Below are 22,083 nucleotides of genomic sequence, written 5' to 3' on the forward strand. Positions count from 1 at the left end.
CCAAGTAATTTCAAGATGTGTGTGTACATATATATATATGCATATATGTCTATTTTTAGAAGCCAAATTATCGTAGTGTTTGTGTGAAAATCCCAATTTAAGGCAAGACCTATGTGGTAGCAGAGTGAACAGTGATCTCTTGTTCTCTCCCTCAGTCCCCATTCAAAAAAATCCCCCTACTTTTCTAAAAAGAGCAAGAACATGATTGCAGTAGTGGGTAATTTTACTTCCCATTCAGACACTGTTTATTTCTTGGGATTTTTTAGGGTTTGTGTTGGTTGTCTTCAACTTTTAAGACTCTATATGCTCACTCTTCCCAATGCCTACTGCATTAAAAGTGTTTTTTATTCAAACTACCTCTATTTTATTACTTTCCAATATACTGCAGTATCTGCTCTTGGTAATTGTCTTTTCCATAATCAGCAGTGACTTCTTGGCTGCTTGACAATGGTGAAAAGTTTCAAAGGAAGGTAATCTTATTTATTTTTTAAGACCTTTTGTGATTTAAGAACTTAATCTTTTGTGATTTGTCTCCTGCTTTGTCAGCATGTGAACTGTTGGCACCTGAGTTCCTTCAGGATGTAAGAGTGTTCTTATTCTTGTGTTATCTGAGTGGCTCCTGTAACACTTCCTTTGCATTGTGTTATAGAGCTTTTCTTTCTTTCTTTCTTTCTTTCTCTCTTTCTCTCTCTTTTTCTCTCTTTCTCTCTTTCTCTCTTTCCTTTCTTGCTTTCCATTGAGAGTTCAGCATACTCAGAGCACTACAAATAGCAATATTTGGAGCAACGAAGATCAAAAAGGTAATATGTAATTGAAGAAAAGGTGCTGACTTGGGCCAGCAGAAGAGAATATACAGGACTCTGAATATGAATACATTCAATGAGATAGAATTACTAGTTAAATTCAAATTTACATGGCAGGAAAATTGTTTTGAGCTCAGTTACATCCATTTAATTTTGATTATGTTGGTACACAGGTTCAGTTGTCTATCGTGAATGAACTTTAAACATCCCACATAGTTAATCCTAGCATTGTGTAAGCATTCAGAAGAAAGCATGCCATCTGTATAAATGCGAATAAGAAGGTTTAGGAAGTCAGTCTCAATTTAGGATAAACAAGAAAAGCTGTACTGAGTTAGTGTAAAGCTCATAAAACCAAGTTGAATCAAAGTATAATAATAATAGTAGCAGATACTAAAGAATGAAATGGAAACAGCAGAGCATATACAGTGATTCTTACCCTTGAGTCATTTCTCAACAGTGACTCATTGTTGGACTCTTGAAGACCTGATAAGTTGAAGATTTCAGATATTGTCTTTTATAGTATATGATGCATTTATTTGTGATTAATTTTTCAAATGCCTTTTTGGACATTTTTACTTTTTGTCTCCTCAGCATCCTTTGGGAATACTTTTCAAGGCTAAAGAATGCTTTGCATTTAGGGAAAAACTCTTGTTGTTTGCTAACAGTTTCCTTGGCTCCCTGAGTTCTTATGTTACATGAAATATCTAAAAAATAATGAGAGTACATTTTCTCTATGATTTTGTAGACTGAAATAGATGAGAAGCTAAACGGGCTTCTTAGTTCCTATTTTATTTTATTTTATTTTATTCAAAAAATTTCAAGCATTGTTGATACTTCTTGCATATAATGCATTTTGTACTTTTTCATGTTACTGTGTACCTTGTTGAAGTTTGTTGTTGCAAATATGTAACTCAAAGAGAATATGTAGTTTAATTGTATTTACAAATATGTGCGCCTTCCAACTTCCCACTTTATTTTTGTAGAAATAATAATTGATCCTATGTTCATGTGATTGACAGTGTCCTATTGAGCTGTTAGACTGCTGCAATGCTGTGAACTTTATTAAGTTTTTTGCACTTTTTTCTGGTTTTAGTAAGAAGCTGGAATACATGGATTTTTGGTGTGTTTACATGCATTGGTTAGCAGTGTTTGGTGATGTGATTTGATTGCCAATGAATGGGTGTGCAGGGCATTTTGAGAGGAAGTTTGGTGTCCCACCTTGGTTATTTATAGCTACTGTTCTGGTCCTCTGTCATCCTTACCCCTCCCCTGCCAAAACTTTTGATACCAAAGGGTGTCTTCATTGGCACTGGGTAACTAGGTGTGAGCAACTGAACCAGGGCCTTAATTTCAGAGTGGGAAAAGGCTGGAGGGATGCACAGTGGATTGTGACCAGTACTCTTGAAGACAGGAGTAATATATATCTAAGTATTACTTGAAAAGATCAAGATTAGTCAGGAGTTTTCAGCAGTAAATGCAGCTGTTGTTGCTTAATGGCATTTCACATGTGGTTACCAGTTAGAATCAGTAATAACTATGGCAGGAGGATAGACATAATGTGCAGAGTCTTAGGTGGATTTATCATTATTTAATTTGTACCATAATCTCATGCTATATAATAGGAAATAATCTGTGGCTCATATTTGCCCAAATAAGATTTCTGTGTCCACTGAAACCTGGAAATTTCAGCAGAATGCTGATTGTTGTTGGAGCCAGGGTTATATTATGATTTAATGACTTTTCTTGGCTTCATTGGATGACCTGGCCTAGAAAAACATTTTGAAGTAATAAAGCGTCTGTTTGGCTCCAAACTAATGAGAGAAGCATTGCTCTTTGCATAAACTGTTCTTTAGGAAAAGCCATGGAAACCTACTAATAAACCTTATTAAATAGCTTAAGCAAGATTGAAGAAAACAGAAAACAAAGAAACTATTCCCTTCCATGTGAAGTGAGTACATTAAAAAAAAAAAAAAAAGGCAAGCCCAAAGGGTTTTTGCCTCCCCTCCATGTGACTTGCAGCCTGCTGCACTTCAGTTACGTCGCCTCTGAGATATGTTAAAGTGCAGCTCAATTTAATGGAGGAGTGGATAGGACAAATCAAGGCTAGAGACAATTTACAGCAGAGACTGGGTAAGTAACTGCAGCTGTAGATGAATGTTTACTAATATTGTGCAAATGTTGTAATGTCTAGCTTGTAGCATTTAAAGAATACTGAGAATTACCATTTTTTTGGTGGTCCTTTTTCTGTTTTATTTAATTTGCAAGTGTTGGTGGTACATACTAGGCAATGCAGATTAATGCATAATACTGATAAAGAATTTAATTTTATTTTTCAGACTTTCTACAACAAAACAAATAACATTCCTTATTTTCTTGTACTTGTTTTAAATTCTTTGCCATGTAAGTAACTGCTTTGGCTATTTTAACGCAGTGCTCAAAATAATTTCAGTGGGAGTTAGCTGATAGTTTCTGCTGTCTTCCTGTTATTTTGATTATTTTTCTGTTTAAGGAGAGGGGAGAGCAGCTTGTACTCCTTGATACAGTATTTTCAGATTTCTAGAATCCAACTCTAGACCACTGAAAAATTCCCAGCATCAACTTTTTCCAGGAATGCATTCACTTGTCCTAGTAGGATATGATTTCAACTGTTTGCTTTTGTTCTCTGTGGCTTTTTATAAAGATTTGTATGTGTTCTTATACTGAGTTGATACAGTTGGATATAAAAAGTGCTGTTTTAAATTTTTATGGGTATAAATTTGTGTAAATATGTTATCAGTATACAAAATAGTGAAATATGACAGCTTTTGTGGTTAGGACTTCCAGGCATTTGGTTTTGATATGTTTTTATCTCTAGCAATTGGAATGGACCTTGCAGTTGCTATGATGCAGTTATGAAATAGGATTGCAGTCTTAGTCAAATAGTAATTTACAGAATGGCTGTTTTAGCATTTCAGTGCTTGCCATTTGAGCATTTGAATCTCAGTGCACAGACAAAGAGCTGAGAAGGGGTAATGGTCATTGTAGATTCCAGAGACCTGTACCAAAACCTGATTCGAAACTTGAGAACTGTACAAGGAAAAGCACATTCTTTTGTTGCTGGTAGTGCATTAAAGAAAATATTTTTAATTTAATATTTTATTGTTTAGGACCTTGCCTTGTGGGGCGTGTCATCCTTTTGCATCATCTCATGGGGAAGAGTACATTAAATATCATAGTCTGTCATGACATTTACTATCTGGATTAATCAGGATGTGTTATCTTTTTCAGATAATCACTCCATTTAGGAGGCTAATATTGTGTGCTGAGAACAGAAAAGAAATGGAGGACTGGATAAGCTCTCTGAAGTCCGTTCAGTCCAGAGAACACTATGAGGTAAGCTGACATCCCTCTTGGTGCAACCTCTTCTGGCTCAACAGATCAAGCAGGACATGGAACTGGAGTAGTGTGAAAAGTGTGTCTAATATTAGGGTGAAGCCTCACCTAAGAACTTCACAAAATGAGAACTTATTATCACACTTCGGTTTAGAATTTTGGAGGGAGAGCAGGCTAAATACCCTTTGGAAAATCCTTTTGATGAGCATTTCACTGTGGTCCCCTGTAATATGGAACCGTGCGTAATGTCAGTCACCGTAGCTGTGTTCTGTACTTGCAAATTTGTCTTAACTTCTCCTTTACTAGACCGCACAGTTTAATGTGGAACATTTCTCAGGGATGCATAACTGGTACGCCTGCTCCCACGCCCGACCCACCTTCTGTAACGTGTGCAGAGAGAGCCTCTCTGGAGTCACTTCCCACGGCCTGTCCTGTGAAGGTAAAGTCATGATTCCTTCCCCCTGGTTATCGAGCTGTGTGTGTAGACAGATAGCTGCAAGTTCAGTATGAGTAATGATCCTAAAAATGAGGAACAAAAGAGCCTGAAGGGAGAAAACTCTGCATGAGAGTGACCCTCCTCTGGGCAGAGGGACTGCTAATGATCTGCCTCACTTTCCTGTTGCTCCAGGTACCTTTTTCAATAGAACACTTCTCTCTGTTGCAGCAACCAGCTTTGCAAGAAAGGATAGCATTTATTTGATTTGCACATCAAAAATGTGGAACCAAATAGTCATACTGGTTCGCAGAATCAGCATTTCTCTGAAAAAAAAAATCATGGTGGTATTTTCGGCCCCAAATCTAAAAGCATTCTTAACACTGAACAAAGTGTTATGACCCTTGCCCTCCTATTCTTGTTTTCTCTATTGCTGCTGCCTGATCCTGCAGTAGACACTGATTTACTGCTTTCAAAACTCTCATGCTGTGAGGGGGTAGAGATGTAGATGACTGCATTTGATGGTTCAACAGGGGAAATCCAGCACACAGAAAAAGGAAGTGTGGCTAAAAATTCAGCATTTAGCTAGAAATTATATTTAATTAACAAATAATTATAATATTTGTTAAATAAATAAATCAGCTTATTTTTTTATTCCTGCAAGTTCTGTGGAAAAGTGGTAACAAGTCTGTTTGTGTTAGGAGACAGGAGAAAATAAAGCATCTGTGTGACCTTATGAGATATATGAAATGTAGAGATATTTAATTACTAAAATAGCTGACTGCCCAGAAAAGAGTTACAGTTACACCATTCATAATTTGATTTCTTTGGTTGTATGTAACCCAACAGCAAATGCATTACTATTATTGATGCTGTTATAATACTTGAGGATAATAATATGTATTAAGGAAATCTTACAAAGGGAACATTAACCCATTGTCCTAAATTGTCCATGCTTTTAATGTAGCTAATGGTGCAGTTGCCAAGGAACAGGACAATCCCGTTTTGTAGAAATTAGAAGTAGCATGGTTACTTTCAGCCTCTCTGGTGTATGTTTTCCACTGTGAATAAGTCCTTTGGACAGTTTAAAGGCAATTATGGTATTCTCAATGTCTGATATTGACAGATGGAAGTATCATGTGCTTGACTAAAATGCAGTTGTATTGCCTCTGTGTACAAATACAGTTTTATTTGTTCGGGCAAGGGAAAGGAACGACTTTCATAAAGAATTTATCCATTCCTAATTTAATATTATAGCTACTTTAAAAGAGTAATTTATTCAAAATTATCAATGTTAATGTCTGTAGTTCACCATCTTATGTTTTTCCAGTGTCTAATTTCGCATCTAAGTATGTTTTTGATATACAGGGTGTTGGCATTAACTTCACATTAGGGAAGTTCCCATAATTTCCAGATTTGGAGTTTGCCACCTTGCTGTATAGCAAATGACAAACTAATGCTACATTTATCCACATTTCTGATGCCAGTTTTTAAAAGTAGCTTGTGAAAGTGATTTGGATTTCCTTTCACTGTTCCACAGTTTCATAATCAAGAATGACCTGGAATGTTTTGTATGTAGATACTGTGATATTCTTTTGTCTATTAATAAGTTTACCTCCTCTACCTTCTTAGCTTCTATTTTATATATATTTTCTTCTATATTTTAATAAGATCTTTAGTTTTATATCTGATCTAAGTCATTTGACATTTGACTCTTTTACTGTTATACTTTATACTTTCTCTGTAATTATGTATACATGTTAAAACCCATCATCCCTAATTTCTGCACCTAAAAATGCATTTTTGTTTGATACTTGCTTCTGCTATGTGCACTTCTAATGCATTTAATCATCTTTTTTTTTCTTTATCTTACCTGTATTAGCAGTCTATACAGTTTGAGAGGACAATCTGGAAAGTTTGGAGTCTTAACATTCCCCAGATTTGTTCTGTGCTGCTTTTCTCCATTACATAATTTAAAAAAACCTGTTTAAATATTCATGTCTGGCTTTTCAAACCTCCAGCAGTGCTTTATACTGGGAATCCATTTATATCTATACAAAATTCAATTATTTGTGTGATCATTGATCCCAGGCTACTCTATTATGCTTGTATTGAAAAGCATGAGAGCCTCTTTCAAGAGATAATTGAGCTCTTCCTCCTGTTAGTGGGTTGGGTTACTGGCACACCAAGTTGTCTTGAAAGTAGCTTAGAGTCTTTGGCATTTGATTCTTGACTCTTAACTATAGGTAAAAAATAAATCCCTTTGCTGATATCTTGCAGCTTTTGATAGTTTGGTTGTCCTGTAATATTTTATTCTCTTAAAATTGTTGTTTTCCTGCATAACCACTTTTTTAAAAGTCTGACCACAAATCAAGCCTCATTTCTTTCGGACATGATGGGTGACTTTTTCTTCAGGGCACCTTCCATCCCACCAGCCTTTGGCAAATGTTGGCGCAATTAATTGCAGGCCACCCTGAATACTCTCTAAGACTTGTGGAAATCAGTGTAGAAAAATGTGTGTAGGTTAATACCTTTGCTAGGTAAAAGACTAGTGTGAACTTGCCTTCTTAGAAGTCAGAGAACTGATATGTATATCAGTCTGAAGATGTAAGTTATAATAAACCAGGCTTCATTCTTGTTACTGCTCGACAAGCAATTGACTTCTGAAAAAATTTAATCAGACTCTTCTTTGAGATGCAATGCTGTTCTTCCAACAGGCTCTTTCTTTTGTCTTCTCAAAAGATAATCTACTTTTCCAATGTTGTCTTTGTGTTGTGTTGCTCTAGCTAAAGGACTGATCTCTGCAATGTTCATCCAGTCTTTACTAGGACAGAGTAATTATGATCTCTGTGCCTTGCTTTAGGAATTATTCCAAATCAGCTGAATCGAGAAAGGATTTTGGTTTTTGTGCTCATAAGAGTTTAGCTTCAATATGGAATGTTTAGGCAAAGAAGCTTAAAGAATGATATATTATTATCTACAGAAACTCTTCCAGAGCTCTGTAACCTCAGTTACTCTGCATCAATACTGCATTTCTATCTAAGTCATTGCCAGTGGAACACTGCATTTATCATTATTCTCAGAAATTTATTTTTTCATGTAGCATTTTGTTTATCATGACAGGACTTTGATTGTTGAATATCAAGCATAGCTAATAAGTGGGAGAAACCTCTCTCTTAAACTGCATTCTCCTGTGATGAATCGCACAATATTGTAAGAACACTTTAGGATGATGAAGTCAATCAGTACGAAAATATTGGGATTAAATTACCTCTGCAAATGCACTTTGTGCTCTTTGTGTTTTTCCATTATGGCTGTGGGGTTTTACCCACAAAACCGTGTTGTTCTTACCCATTGCCCAGGGAATTGTGTGGGCACTACTTGCACAGTCATTGCCTCTGATACTTTTGCCATATTTTCTGCACAGTCTGGAGAGTGAATAGTGAATGAAGCAGCAAGAAAGAAAGGGATGTTTTTTGTTAAAGAATGAAGGAGTAGTAGAAAACTGTTCTATGACTTTATATCACATGTACCCTTCTGTGATTCTGGGGAAAACATTTAAATAAGATCTTTGACCAAATCAGTAGTTGTGCTTTCTTTATAACCAGCAACCTGTATATTTCCTATCACTGCAAAAATCAGTTGAAGCTGTTCTAAGTCCCTGATGCTTTGAAGATATACAGTATTGAAAAAAAGTCTTAATGTAGTAACTGGGCGCAACAACAACAACACCAGCAGCAATAATTAACAATAATAATAATAGTAATAATAGCAACAAAAATAATTAATAATAATAGTAACAACAACAACAACAACAATAATAATAATAATAATAATTTTAAAAGCCCAGGAAGAAATTAATATTGATGGCTGAAAAGCAGTATTACATTAACTTTTGGTCAATAAGGCAAGTACCTGTTGAAAATTATTATGAAGCAGAGTATGGCACAACCCCATACTTATTGAGAACCATCCATTTCATACAGTGACTGAGGGTCCTGTTCTCTAAAAGTGTGTGGTCATACTACCAATGACTGCACACCTGCATTCAGAAACTATATTACAATGTTAAGTTTCCTGAGTAACTTAACTTTTCTGGTATTTTAGCTTTCATTGGCAAAGTAATGGCAGTTGATGTCTAACCATATGTCTGCATATTTTCCAAAAGATTTCAGGTATCAGACTGATTCATTAATAGGATTCAGTGTAATCTGAGACAAAAGAAGCTAGGTTGTAGTGGTAACTAATATTGAGGTTTGATTCAAAATTTTCCTTTCTTTGCTTGCAAGTTGCATCTGTGTCTTAAGGTTATTGTTGTTGGTAATATTTAATGTTCAGACTAACATAAATTGTTGTTTCATGATAATGAGGTTGCAGGGGGTGACCCAAAGATCTGAAATTTGGTTGGTAGGTTATTTATAGTACTTACAAAGCAAACATTACCTGTCCCTTGCCATCTGTAGAGTGGCTTGCTGCAGCTCTTCAGAGCCTGGGATTGATTCTGTCCTTGCCTTATTGAGAAAGAAGCTGAACACAGGGTTCCTAAGATCAATCTCAGTAGGGTTGAACATTCTATTACTTTGTAATTTGTAATTTTCTATTCCCCCTCATCCCTGATTTGTTGTATTTTGATCTGTGTGACAAAGCAAGTGCTTATAATTTATGAGTAGGGAGCTGAATGCAGTGGCATATCTTGTCTGAAACATGCAGATGGTGAAAACTGCTCATGGTCCATCACTTGAAAATATGGCCTTTATTTCTGTGCTTCTGTGAGAGCTGGCTTCATTAGATGTTGGGAACCAGCTTGTTTGGCAAACACACAATGTGATGTTGAGCTGTTCAGAAAAAGTGAGTCAACCCTGTTGGTTGACAGTTATGGGATATTTGCATGCTTTGAGTCTATGTTGGTCTTGCTCCAACAAGTCCATGTCTTTCTTAGGTTGGGGGCCATTGACCTATTTGAGTGAATCCATAGGAGTACCATGGAGATGATCAGAGGGCTGGAGCACCTCTCCAGTGAGGAAAGGCTGAGAGAGTTGGGATTATTCAGCCTGGAAAAAAGAAGGCTCTGGAGTGATGTAATTGCAGCCTTCCAGTACCTGGAGGGAACCTGCAAGAAAGATGGAGAGAGACTTTTTACAATGACATGTAGGGACAGGACAAGGGGAAATGGCTTCAAATGGAGAGTAGGCTGAGATCAGATGGTAGGAAAAATTCTTTACTGTGATGATGGTGAGACGCTGGTTGCCCAGAGAAGTCGTGAATACTCCATCCCTGGAAGTGTTCAAGACCAGACTGGATGGAGCTCTGGTCTAGTAAAAGATGTCACAGTCCACAGCAGGAACTAGATGATCTTCACATGTCTCTTTCAACCCAAATAATTCTACGATTATATGAATGTTGCTTTTTGAAATGACTCTGTGAAAGCAATGAAACTTCTTTGTTTTCTTTCCTTCTCTTTCTTTCTAGAAAGTAAGAAAGTGAGAGCTGAGCACTTACTTTCACACATCTCCCAGAACAGTGAGGATTGCTCTCAAACTCAGATGTTGCTTACATAGTCTCAATTCACTTTTTAAATTGATCTGGCAATGGAGCAGTGAAATTAAAATGGAAAATTTATTATTCACAAGACATTTTGTACTATGGCTTAATGTTTTTTAATGGTAGATAAGCAATGGGTCAAAGCCTTGATAATTTCCTGTCAAATATTTGTTTGAAAAGAGACTACTACTTCTGATCTGCTGGCTAATACTCATAAACCTTTAATGGTCTTTGCCAAAATAATTTATATAATGCACTCTAAATAGGATTACATCATGCACTTCCAGTAGAAGAAATACCCACGGTTTGGGTGCGTTAGTCTGTTTGGTCTAATATGGTATTGTTAGCTAGGCATATTAATTGAGTTGAACAAAATTCAAATAGTTGTTAGGTTGTCCGAATGTCTGCCTAACTACACACTTGTGCTGGGTATTCTAATTAGTAGACTTTTAGTAAAGAATGCAGTAAAAAGTAGGGTTCTTCCTAATGTGATATAGGTTCTGGGAAAATTTTGTAATCCCCAGTATCCTGAATAAAAATATCACCATGTAAACCTTTCATTTTTTCATCTTCTGAGAAAAATAGGCCCAGCATGGTGCCCCAAATGCATCTTTTGAGCAAAGAAACAGAGCTCCTGATTCAAAATACTCTTGTAAAACAGTCTACCATGACTTCCTGCAAATTTAAGTCAGATATTTGAGTCATATTACCAGAGAAATGGAAAAGGCAAACCCATAGTTAAAGATATATTGTACCTTGCACCTGAAAAAATGGGGACCAATGTGGGTTTCAGGGCACAATCAGCATGGGCTACAGCTAAGCAGTTAACCCGGTTTAGAGAGTTAAAGCTGGAGTGATTATGAACTGAATTTTCTTTTAGTTGTTTAGTGTCATGTGTACAGCACTAAGTGATATGTGCTTGGCTATTTTATGGGATGTCCGTGTTTAATTTTTTGAAAGGTGTGTATCACTGAAATACAGCAAATAACACAGGATATATATGTTTATCTGTGTCTTGCAGTGTGTAAGTTTAAAGCACATAAAAGATGTGCTGTCCGAGCAACAAATAACTGCAAATGGACCACATTAGCCTCAATTGGAAAAGACATCATTGAAGATGAAGATGGTGTAAGTACTATTCATTTTTACGGTATTTTCCAAAGCTGTTTCTTCTTTAGGGAAAAAAAAGCCCAACCACAGAAATATTCCCATGTGACCCATTGAAGTTAATGGTAGGTGGCTATTTTCCCGAACACTGTTCAAAGATTAACAGGGTATTTAGAACAAAAGTTGCATTCCTATCTCACAAGACAAGTCTAGCAACTGTGGGCACTAGATTGCAGATGTATTACAAGGTTTTAAAGGCCACATGCAGAGAAACTCTGCAGCTGGAGAATTGCTCCCAGAAGTTCCTACTGCTCTTAAGCTAAGGTGGTATTTTGCACTGTTACCATGCTGTTTTGGCAATGTATTTTTTGTCCTCTTTCCCTGGAGCAGTTCCCCAGGAGGCCCGTTTGGAATTCACTGAATTGGGAGGGGATTTTGGCGATGAAAGCAGGAATTTTAAAATTAGCAGGAGAAACAACAAAAGCCTTTGAGAGGTTGATTGTGATAAATGGACTATTTTTACAAACACAGCTGTGTATGAACCACTGGTGTGAAGCTTCTTCTTAGAAGGCTGATACTAAGTTGAACACCTGAGTGTCCTGAGTTGCCCATGGTATTAATGGGGAAAAGAGTGCACTGAGTAAAGCTTTGCACTGCATTTGGGACTGCTTTAGAGAGCCGTGACTTACCAGCCATGGTGAGTGGGTAAGTGAAGTGACAGAGGAATTCTGCTGTCCTGTCTATTTTTATGAATTTTAGGTATTTTTACTTGGTTTGTGTCATGTAGTCAACATAACTGAGTGGGAACTTGTTTGTATGACAGAGACTCTGGACTTGAATGCCCCATTGTGTTATGGTTTATTGCTACCATGAGTGAGGCAGGTCTCCCTTCTTCAGGTGTCATGTTTTTTGCCTAGCATGTGGAACACCAGAGTGGTCCATTCACTGCAGTCGCCTTCTGAGCATCAGTGTCCCTCATCCTGGCTGGCCAGCATACCTGCTTCTTTGATGAAAGGGTACAGCTCTGAGAAATAGTTTAAATCCACCTGTATTTGAGAGACAAAAGCCTTTAATTTCCCTTTCTGGGTACTTAACTCTAATGACTCCTTCTCCACAGATAGCGATGCCTCACCAGTGGTTAGAGGGAAACCTGCCCGTCAGTGCCAAGTGCGCAGTCTGCGACAAGACTTGTGGCAGTGTTCTACGCCTGCAGGATTGGAAGTGCCTTTGGTGTAAAGCTATGGTAGGTGTGCTGAGCCACATCCAACCGTGTCGCAGTTCAACAGCTTTAGTGCTTGCCATTACTTTTGTTTTGTCATACCACAACCTGCTTTTGGATTAAGAAGGAGCAGGCAGCTTCTGCAAACTCAGGTTCCTCTAGCACTCAGAATTTCTTATGACTGTCCTACTTGCACAATCAATTTTAAATACCCACAGATGCAGCTTTTCTTTAATAGGTGTTGTCATCTCCAATGTGTTTTCTCTGCATTCTTCTAGGTGTTCTTGTAGTTCCTTCTGAGCTGAATGTTCAGGTGACTGTTCCTTATGCCTAATAATCATATGTTACTTCCTTGTATTTTTTATTGTAGATATTGCTCTATTAATATTTTAATAATATGTTATATTCATATTTGTTAATATAGCAATGTGTTCATTAGTGCAAAATCTTGACTTTCTCTTCTTCAGGGCAATCTGTAGGTTGCTGATTGAAATTCTCTAACTCACTACTACTGTTTCCCCAATATATAGTTTTCTCTTAATTGTATCAACTTGTCTAAAAAGATGGATTTCTTATGCAAGTCAGCAGTTTATTTATTGTTGAAACTTTTGGCATATAGGTGTCCAAGGGTCTGTGAATGAGTTGCAGAAAATGATTGGCATCTCCAGAGGTGACTTGAAATTTAGATGAAATGCAGCCACCTCTGCATGTGCCTCTCTTTCCAATATATGTGGAAAAGGCCTTTGCAATATGGAGTTTATGGGACCCAACTTAGGGAGATGGGTCTGGCTTGGTAGGTGTGCTAGTTTTAATGCAGATATGTGTTCCAGAATGGCCCCAGTGGACCAGGCAGGTTCAGAGCTATTGTTTAGCCTGCTGCCATCAGCACAGATGCTGGGAGCTTGCTTCTTCCTTCCTTGTGGATAGAGGCAAGTAATTCCCTTGAAAGGATAATTCTTATCTGCTATAGTGGTAGCTGAAGTTCTCCAAAGTAATGTTTTGTTGAATTAGTAACAAGGCTCTGTGGTTGGACATTTGTGTTTTTTTCCTAGTCTCACTGCTTTTCCCTCTACACCTAAATGTTAAATATGAGTCCATTTTTTGTTACATAGATAACATAGTATCAGTTGTATTTTCACTTCAAAAATTGCTGAAGGAAAACAATTATTTGTTTCTTTTGTAGGTTCACACAGCCTGTAAAGATCTGTACCCTCGTAAATGTCCACTTGGCCAATGTAAGGTATCGATCATCCCTCCAACAGCACTAAACAGTATAGACTCTGATGGTACGTAATAGTGTACTGTGTTGAGTGGTTCCTCTGGAATTCCAGTGCCTGTTGAGATCCATGCAAATAAACAAGGCTAAAATCCTTCTGCTGAGCAGGTGAATGCAGTCTGCAAATTTAGAGAGAAGTATAATTTTCTATGTAGGTTTTTAGAGTTATTCAACTGGCATGTTTTTTAAAGTTGCCTCAGCAGAAATTGTCTTCCATTTTATTTATGACCCTTAGAAACATTTCAAGTGAATGATCAGAATCCTCAGATGAAGTGGGCTGATGCCAGTCTAGCATACACCACTCCTGTGAGTTCTCAAATTTTGGACAATTTTGCATTATGCAGAGATAAGTTAGCTGAACAGCTCAGATCCACCAACTACTTTACCAGGCTTAAGAGAGCAATTGCTTCCATAGCGTCTCTAATTTATTGTTTTTTGAAGATAAGCAGTGTAAAAATCCTGCAATGCACAGATAAAACCCAGCAAATGCTCAAAACTCAGAGATGCTTTTTGGTGGTCCAGGACAGAGACACATCAACAGCGGGAGACTGCACTTCAAGGCAGAGAGTGGATTTAAAAAAGAAGTATCACAAAATCTTAACTATTTTAATTTTATAGTTTGTGTCAATGGTAAAGTAGACCAACCCCATGAATGCAATTAAATTAATTTTGTTACATGAGGTTAGTAAAAGTGATTGTGTATGCTGTATATATTCACTCTATTTATTTGCTTTGTGGTGTCTTAGATATCATGCTGTCATTTATTGCTCATGCCAGGAAGATTGTTCAATACGTGAAATTAGTTCTCTTGTCATTTAAATTAATTAATCAGACCTTATTTGAAATTAGACATTACGATAATGTGGAATTAAATTGGCATCCCTTAATGAATTTTTTGATTTGTAGCTTTAGTATTTTTTTAGTAATTGAAAGCAACATAATCATTTTAGTACTGCTGGAGACAAATGTTAAAACCTATACATGTGATGTCTGATTTTGGAGTGTTGCTGGGAAACCATTACCTCCATGGGCTGGTCATGTTAGCAGCAATAATGTCCATTAGTCTTTCTGACTAAGGACCTTATAGAGAGCCTGCTGTAATTAGTTAAGACCTGCACTGACTTAAATAAGCTTTGAATGACAGCTGAAGGTCTTCTGTTGTTCAGTGATTCTGTTATACTGAATAGTATAACCTCAGTCTGAAAAAATGGATCTTACGTGAAGTCTCACCTGGGAGGAACTGAGTACAAGTAATTTAAAATCTGTGAGTACTCTTAAAAAGCTCATACAGACATGAATGATCCAGTTCAACCCAGTAAAGTCAAAGGAAAATAATACTGAAAACCAAACACTTGTAGCTGATATATATATTGAATTATGTGATGATAATCGGTGAAGGTGAGACTTAAGAAGTATGCTGAAAGGTTAATAGCAGTTGAAAAACAATAAAGCTATTGTCTTCAGGATTTTACTAAATCTAGGCACTGAAAATACCAGAAACAAACAAAAAAGAACTGGTGAATCTTGCGTAATTATGTTTTCCTTGTAGGACTAATACTCAGTTTAGCATTTACATTATGCATGATAAAATGTACTCCTTTTGTCCTTCATCCCTATCTTCCTCTTTCCCATGATTTCTTTTTGTGTTGTTCATATAAGGAAACTTTATTTATTTCATTCTTTCTAACTATGTTCACAGGTTTCTGGAAGGCCACATGCCCGCCATCCTGTGCCAGTCCTCTTTTAGTTTTTGTTAACTCAAAGAGTGGAGACAATCAGGGAGTAAAGTTTCTTCGTCGATTCAAACAGTCGTTAAATCCAGCTCAGGTCTTCGATTTAATGAATGGAGGACCTCACTTAGGGTAATGATCTTGGAAACCTTGAGCAAGCCTTTCCACAAGGGAATTAGGTGCAAAGTACAGTGTTGTGTTCCCCTTGCTTTATAGTGTTATATCCCCTTGTTGCTATAATTCCATCACCAATATCTACTCTGACTTCCTAATTAAAATCTAAGAGACAATAGAATTTCAAGATATATTTCAAGATCTTTATAAATTCTGGTGTGTGAAGGGTTTGTAGGATAACATTTTCCTTCTAGAAAACCAAAAGCTCTTGGCTAGCTTTGACTTCTGCTAATCGGTAAGGCTCAAAACTGTTACAAATGTACAGATGTTTTCCTCTATCACAGGAACTTTAATTTTGCTCTATGCACAGTTGCCAGGTGCTTTTCTTCCATCTCACATGCATAATTCTGATATTCCTCTGGCCTTTTTGTGTGTAGCTATGGAATAAGACTATTGTTTAAATGTACTCTGTATCTTTTAAAATTCGGAACACAAATGTCAGCAGGGGGGGTCTGCAGTGGGTTGATGGACAAGTACATGAAAAATTTTTCACCTAAAAAGTATGTAAAAAATATGGTTTATGCAACATATGCAAATAGTAAAAAAAAATGACCATCCCAAATAATTTGGAGCAAGAACACAATTAAAACCACCAGGCATTTATCCCCAGAATCTAAAGGTTGATTGTTGGAGAGATAGCGATGAAATTTGCACAGTGATGGCCACAAGTCAATCATCTTTGCATGTTAATGAAGATTAAATTCATCCCCATATTTCTGTTGCCTAACTAGATTCCACTCAGATATAGTGATGTGGTTAAATGGCCTAATACTATCAGATATAGCAATTAGAAGCACTAATTTTTGTACTATTAAATATGCAGAATTATACTTAATGATAAAAAGTGGATGGAACAAATCCACAAAAATTCAATTCAAGCAGTGCGTAAATAAAAATATAATTGATTACAGCTGTGGATTATAATAATTAGTACTGTGTTATGGACGCATCATAATAACTCTGAGTTGTAATATTATTTTCATTATGACCCTTATAATCTGAGCTGAATCCAAGTCACTTTTAGCTAGAATTTTGTACATGTAATTATAATGACATATAACATTTGTCTTAATTGATTAGACAGTGTTTGAAAGGAGACAGTATGAAAAACATGTTTGCAAGTTCTCTTCTTTCACATAGTTGTGCCATGGCTGAGATGACTCACTTTGATTTTGCACAGAAATTGTAGTACATGTCAGGTGCTTTTAAGTACTTCTCCCAAACAGTTTCCAGGGAGAGATCCTTAGCAAGTATTCCATCAGGTTGCACTGATGTCTTCTTTTTTCCTAGTTGATCTAAAAAGCAGGGGTGAATGCTATGACACAGTGTATTGCTAGGGGTTTTCTCCTCTTTCTCAGGATAGGATAAGTTGCTCTGGTATCAACATTTTTTCCCCTTAAGTATCTGCTTCTTTTGTTCTGACTAGGTATGTGCCCATCGTATTCAAGTAGATATTATTTTCTCTAGAAAAAATATAAATGGTTCAGAAATTTGTGATCTTGTTATTTTTTTTTAAATGGTTCAAAATTATACATATTCTGGAAAATAACATGCATTAAAACCAGATATATTTGTTGTTAGTATTTTAAGGGTTTATACTTTCCAATTTTTTTCTTTTTCTTTTTTTTTTTTTTTTCCAGTTTAAGTCCCTGTTGTTTTTACCATTTGCCTGCTTCTTCAAATCTCATTCCCTTTTTTTCTGTGTCTTACCTTTCTGTATTTTCTGTCACTTGTCCTCCTTTTCTGTACTGTCCAAATGTTATATTGTGGAGGTCTTAAAAATTAGAGAACAAGAGGGATAGCAATAGGAAGTGAAAGCAGCATATGGCTTTAAGGATATAATATTAAATATTTGTATTATTTATCTTATATTGTTGTGATCACGTTATGTTTAAGAATTGCTTAAATGGTCCTTACATTTAGTTAGTCCTTTGCCCACAAAAGCCCACTCGTATTGTGGAGCACATCCTGTCATTGTGTCCTAACCTCTTCTCATGAAAAATCCCCAGTGGTGCATTATGCTTCTGGCTGAAATGAGAAGCATGGAGCAGTTGCAATTTTATCACTTAAATCTGGGTATTTTAAAATATTGATAAAATCAATAAAAGCAGACTTATAAAATCCTGAAAACAATATCAAGGGATTTTTCAAATAGTAATTTGGCATGTTATTTATCAGAAATGTCAGTATAAGTGGAATATACAGCGACAGATGGGCTGCAGATAGGTTAATTAAATAGATGGTTGTCTCCCCATACCCCACAACAATAAAAGGGTTATAAAGATGCTGTGCACAATATTTTCTGGTAACAATTGATAGTGAATGTCACTGCTCTCTTGCTAATGGATATAACTAGCTCTGCATTTTCTCTGCAGTTTGCGGTTATTTCAGAAGTTTGACAACTTCAGGATTCTTGTATGTGGTGGCGATGGAAGCGTGGGTTGGGTCTTGTCAGAAATTGATAAGCTCAGCTTGCACAAGCAGGCAAGTGTGCATATTTACTTTCCTTGCCTAGACTGACTAGGCTTAATTTTGTGTGCTTACCTTTTCCTTGACTTGGTTCTTTGTTGCATTTCTGTGTATGAGGAAAACTTAATAGTTACTGTTTAATTAAAGTTTTCAAGGACAAGTTGTAGCAGAATAATACAAGTTGATTTACAGGCTTTAGACATCAGCTATGAAATTAACATTTGTTGATTGAAATAACAAGCATTTGTAAACACTTGTATTTTCTTTCTAGTTTTCAATAGTAGATTTGTTCCTGTGTTGTGTTTCAGTGTCAGTTAGGAGTGTTACCCCTTGGTACTGGAAATGACCTTGCTCGTGTCCTTGGCTGGGGAGGATCCTGTGATGATGATACACAACTTCCTCAGATTTTGGAAAAACTAGAACGAGCCAGCACGAAAATGTTAGACAGGTAAACCTAAATGTGCATATGCATCACTTACTGTGAGATTTAAATTGTATTTATTTGGGTTTCTGATGGCCTAAAATCCATCTTGGAGACTTGGTGTTCAGTGGGGTTTGTTTTTTGAGTGGAGGTCTTAATCATGAAGGAAGCTGCAGTTATGATGGATACAGCTCTTTAGCCTGCTTTTTAAACTAAAGCGTCAGAGGGATGAGTGGTTGATGGAACTGGGAAGTGTGCTGTCCAAACATGTTCAAAAGTTGACACCTTATTGCATGGCTGAGGGAGCTGCAAAACTGCCTGTTATAAGAAGTTGTGAGCATTATGAAATTGTGTAGATTCAAAACTGATTTCAGCAATTTTATGGATCCATGCCTGCTTATTAAACACCATTAATGGTAGCATCTTTATTTAGAAAACACCTGAGCTCTCTGTCCTTGGATGTGGGGAAAGCTCACCTTGTGTGCTTTCACACTTTCCTGAGGCATCAGCTGTTGACAAGATGCTGGGCTAATTGGATCCACGACTAATATTTCTGTTTGAGGCAGTTTCTTAGTAAAAAAAATGAGATCTTCCCATTCCTTGTTTCATGGAATTTTCATCCATAAAGGAAGGCAGCAACCCCATTTAAAAAAAAATCATAGATGACAGTGGTCATGTCGTTCCAATGGAAGTCTAGCACTGCTTTTGAGAGGAGTATTTCTTACACTATTCCTGTCTCTCTTGAGTGTTTCTTTTCTTGCTCTAGTGGCAAACACTTGAATGTCATCATAAGGGATTTTACTTTAGGTTATTTTTATGAAATAGAGAAAAAAACCTTTTTTTATTTTAAGCTTTTCTGCAGACTACTTGATTGCTTTACAGCAAAGTATGTAGAGAAATGCTTGTTGCTGATCCTCACATTCTGAAAAACTTGTAAATTAAATCAAATTTTCCTTTTTCTGTAGTAAAAAAATGCTCTGTTTCATTTTTTGGTCTAATTTCAGTAGACTTGCTCCCAAGACCCATCTGCAGTGATTACTTGCTCTTTTCAGCAGGCTTTGAAGGATGTTGTTAGTGCTTTCATACTATCTGTGTTGTCAAGTGCTGTCCTGTATCACACAAAAAATATATATATATACATCAAGGAAGACACTTCATCATTTGCTTTGTTTTCATGCCTGCCTCCTCTAGTTGAGATGGAAAGCCAATGTCACCTTAAAGATTTTTCTTTAGGAAGATGTCTAGTTTCCTTTGCCTTCTGCAGTATGTTTGCACAAATTCTTTTATAATGTGTTTTTTTTCCAGAAAATCTTTATTCCCTGTATTGAATGTCCCATGAATTTTTCATATATGAGACTGACAATCAAATCACTAAAAAATAATCTGAGTAATAAAACAAATTATTACCTTTAATCTCTAATTTAATCTCTCTTTAATCCCTCTAATTATTTCACCCATGTAGTTTACAACTACAAATTAAGATGCTTTGTTTTTTTACATAGCTATTCTGTGGTGTGACATTGAATTTTCTTTTTGTTAATAAAGTGGAAAGAGTGTAATACTAACAGTCTGGAAACTTACGTTTCTTTCAGGTGGAGTATAATGTCATATGAACTGAAATTACCATCAAAGCCTTCTATTCTTCCTGTGACTGCAGAAGAGTCAGAGGAGTGCCAGGTGCACTTTAACTTTTGTTTTGTTGTTTCATGTACTTAACTTGGAGCTTCTGGGATGGCAATAGACATAATTAAAGCATTTGTGTGAAAAATAGATGTTTTGTGATCTGCTAAATGAACTGAATTAAGGCCTTTTCTTGCTGTGTATCTCAAGTAAGTAAGGTTTCCAGTTCTATATTATTTACCTAAGGAGTTTCCAGCAAAGCTGTCTGAAAAATTTCTTCCTGAATATATATGTATATTTTAATATGTATTAAAAAGTATATTTATATAGCATGTCAAACAAGAATGTAATCTAGTGTCATATTATTATGTAATATTATAATACTCTATATATATATATATTCTTATATATGAGTATATTTTTATATATATTTTTGTATATAATAGTATAATTTAGTGCTATGTTACTGTACATCAATGTATATACTGTGATACTATATATAAATATTTAAAATACATGTTTAAAATATATTAAAAAAAAAAAGTCTGCTATGGTAATTTTGGATTATGCATTGAGAAAAAGCCCCCAGCATTTTGGAGGCAAGGGTTTTATTCCTAAAGAAAGACAGAAGTGTTTTGCAGCTTGAGTTTGATCAGGTGATATCACAACTTTCTCTTTGTTCATTGAAAGAGCTCAAAATCCTAAGTATCATCAAAGAAAAACTTAGCCTGTGTTCCAGACTAGATTTGTGCTTGTACTAGCTGATGAGGTTTCAATTTTGAGAGGAGATGCTTTAATCAAATTAATTGGCATGAAAAGTCTGACTGAAAATGAAAAAATAATATATTCCCAAGAAAGTTAATGCATATCAATGTAACTCAAAAGTACTTCAGAAGCCATAATTAATCAGCAGTCTCTTGAACAATTTAATAATTCAGGCTCTTTTAATTGGCAAGGAGGTTATAACCTTTGATGGATTGCTGGATGTAGAGATGCAAAAAGGCAGGGATTTTAAGGAGGTTGCTTTGCATACTGCTCTGCTTTTGGTGTCAGCAATGCAGATCAAGGCTTTATCGCCTCTAATTTTTCAAGAAAGTTAAAATTTTCAAGTGTGTCTTCATCATCATTTTGTTCTAGTTATTTCTGGCTTTGACACTTTTTTTTAGCCCCTTCTGAAAATGGAAGGAGCTGCTTGCTCATATAAAACTTCCTTTTTAGCAAATGTATTCTGTAGGCTATATTACCTGTCATTACTTGAGTTGGACAAAACCATTTGCTTTTGAGTACCCTGTTCAATCTCTATTTTAATAGGATTTTTTGCATTGCTTACTGACTTAGGCTTTTTCAGAAAAAAAATAATAATTAACCTTATAGTAGATGTTGGATTATGCCACAGTTTGAAAAGCAAATGGAAGTTCATATATGATTCTTTTCTTTTTCCCTTTCCTTTCTCCTGCAGTTTCAGGAAACTAATTCCACTTGGTTTCCCGAAATCTTGTACTGGTGTTTGAAAAATAGTAGTTCATTATTATGGATCAGATGTTTATGTTTTGTTTTCTCCTTTGAAATGTAAGCTGATTCAATGTCAGAGTCCTACGATGAAGGTTTTAGGAGAAAAAACTGAAGTGGTATATCTGCCTGCTCAAAATCAAAGACAAAAGCATGCTGAGAGATTTCAAGAGATTCTTAAATGGAGCTGTCAGAACTGCATTTATTTTTAGCTTTGGATTTGGAATTTTGTTAAAATTTTCTTTTAAAATTGAGGTCTGGATCCAGAGCTATTTTGAGATAGGATATAGTGTGTGAGGATACATTTTTGATCCAGTCCAAATATTTTCCTGAGTATTTTCTAATTTGTAATTTTTCATGTTCTTGTAAAGACTAAGCCCTAAATGGTTTGCTCCTTGAAGATTGGTTT

General features: G+C 36.1%; 1 protein-coding gene across 4 annotated transcripts in view; it reads left to right on the forward strand.

Moving 5' to 3' along the window:
- Positions 1-22,083, forward strand: part of DGKH (diacylglycerol kinase eta) — a 159,463-nt gene that overhangs the window by 94,269 nt on the left and 43,111 nt on the right. For 2 of the 4 annotated variants that reach the window (XM_041407298.1, XM_041407299.1), the window contains exons 5-13: positions 4,071-4,175; positions 4,482-4,614; positions 11,171-11,277; positions 12,374-12,499; positions 13,659-13,761; positions 15,451-15,613; positions 18,031-18,139; positions 18,433-18,572; positions 20,138-20,222. In XM_041407298.1, the coding sequence (XP_041263232.1) occupies positions 4,071-4,175; positions 4,482-4,614; positions 11,171-11,277; positions 12,374-12,499; positions 13,659-13,761; positions 15,451-15,613; positions 18,031-18,139; positions 18,433-18,572; positions 20,138-20,222 (1,071 nt within the window). Of the gene's footprint in view, positions 1-4,070; positions 4,176-4,481; positions 4,615-11,170; positions 11,278-12,373; positions 12,500-13,658; positions 13,762-15,450; positions 15,614-18,030; positions 18,140-18,432; positions 18,573-20,137; positions 20,223-22,083 lie in introns of those variants that run through there. The other 2 variants (XM_041407300.1, XM_041407301.1) reach the window with 2 other exon arrangements.

This window comes from Onychostruthus taczanowskii, unplaced genomic scaffold (assembly GCF_017590055.1).
Source record: "Onychostruthus taczanowskii isolate IOZ18803 unplaced genomic scaffold, ASM1759005v1 scaffold26, whole genome shotgun sequence".
Taxonomy (NCBI): Eukaryota; Metazoa; Chordata; class Aves; order Passeriformes; family Passeridae; genus Onychostruthus; species Onychostruthus taczanowskii.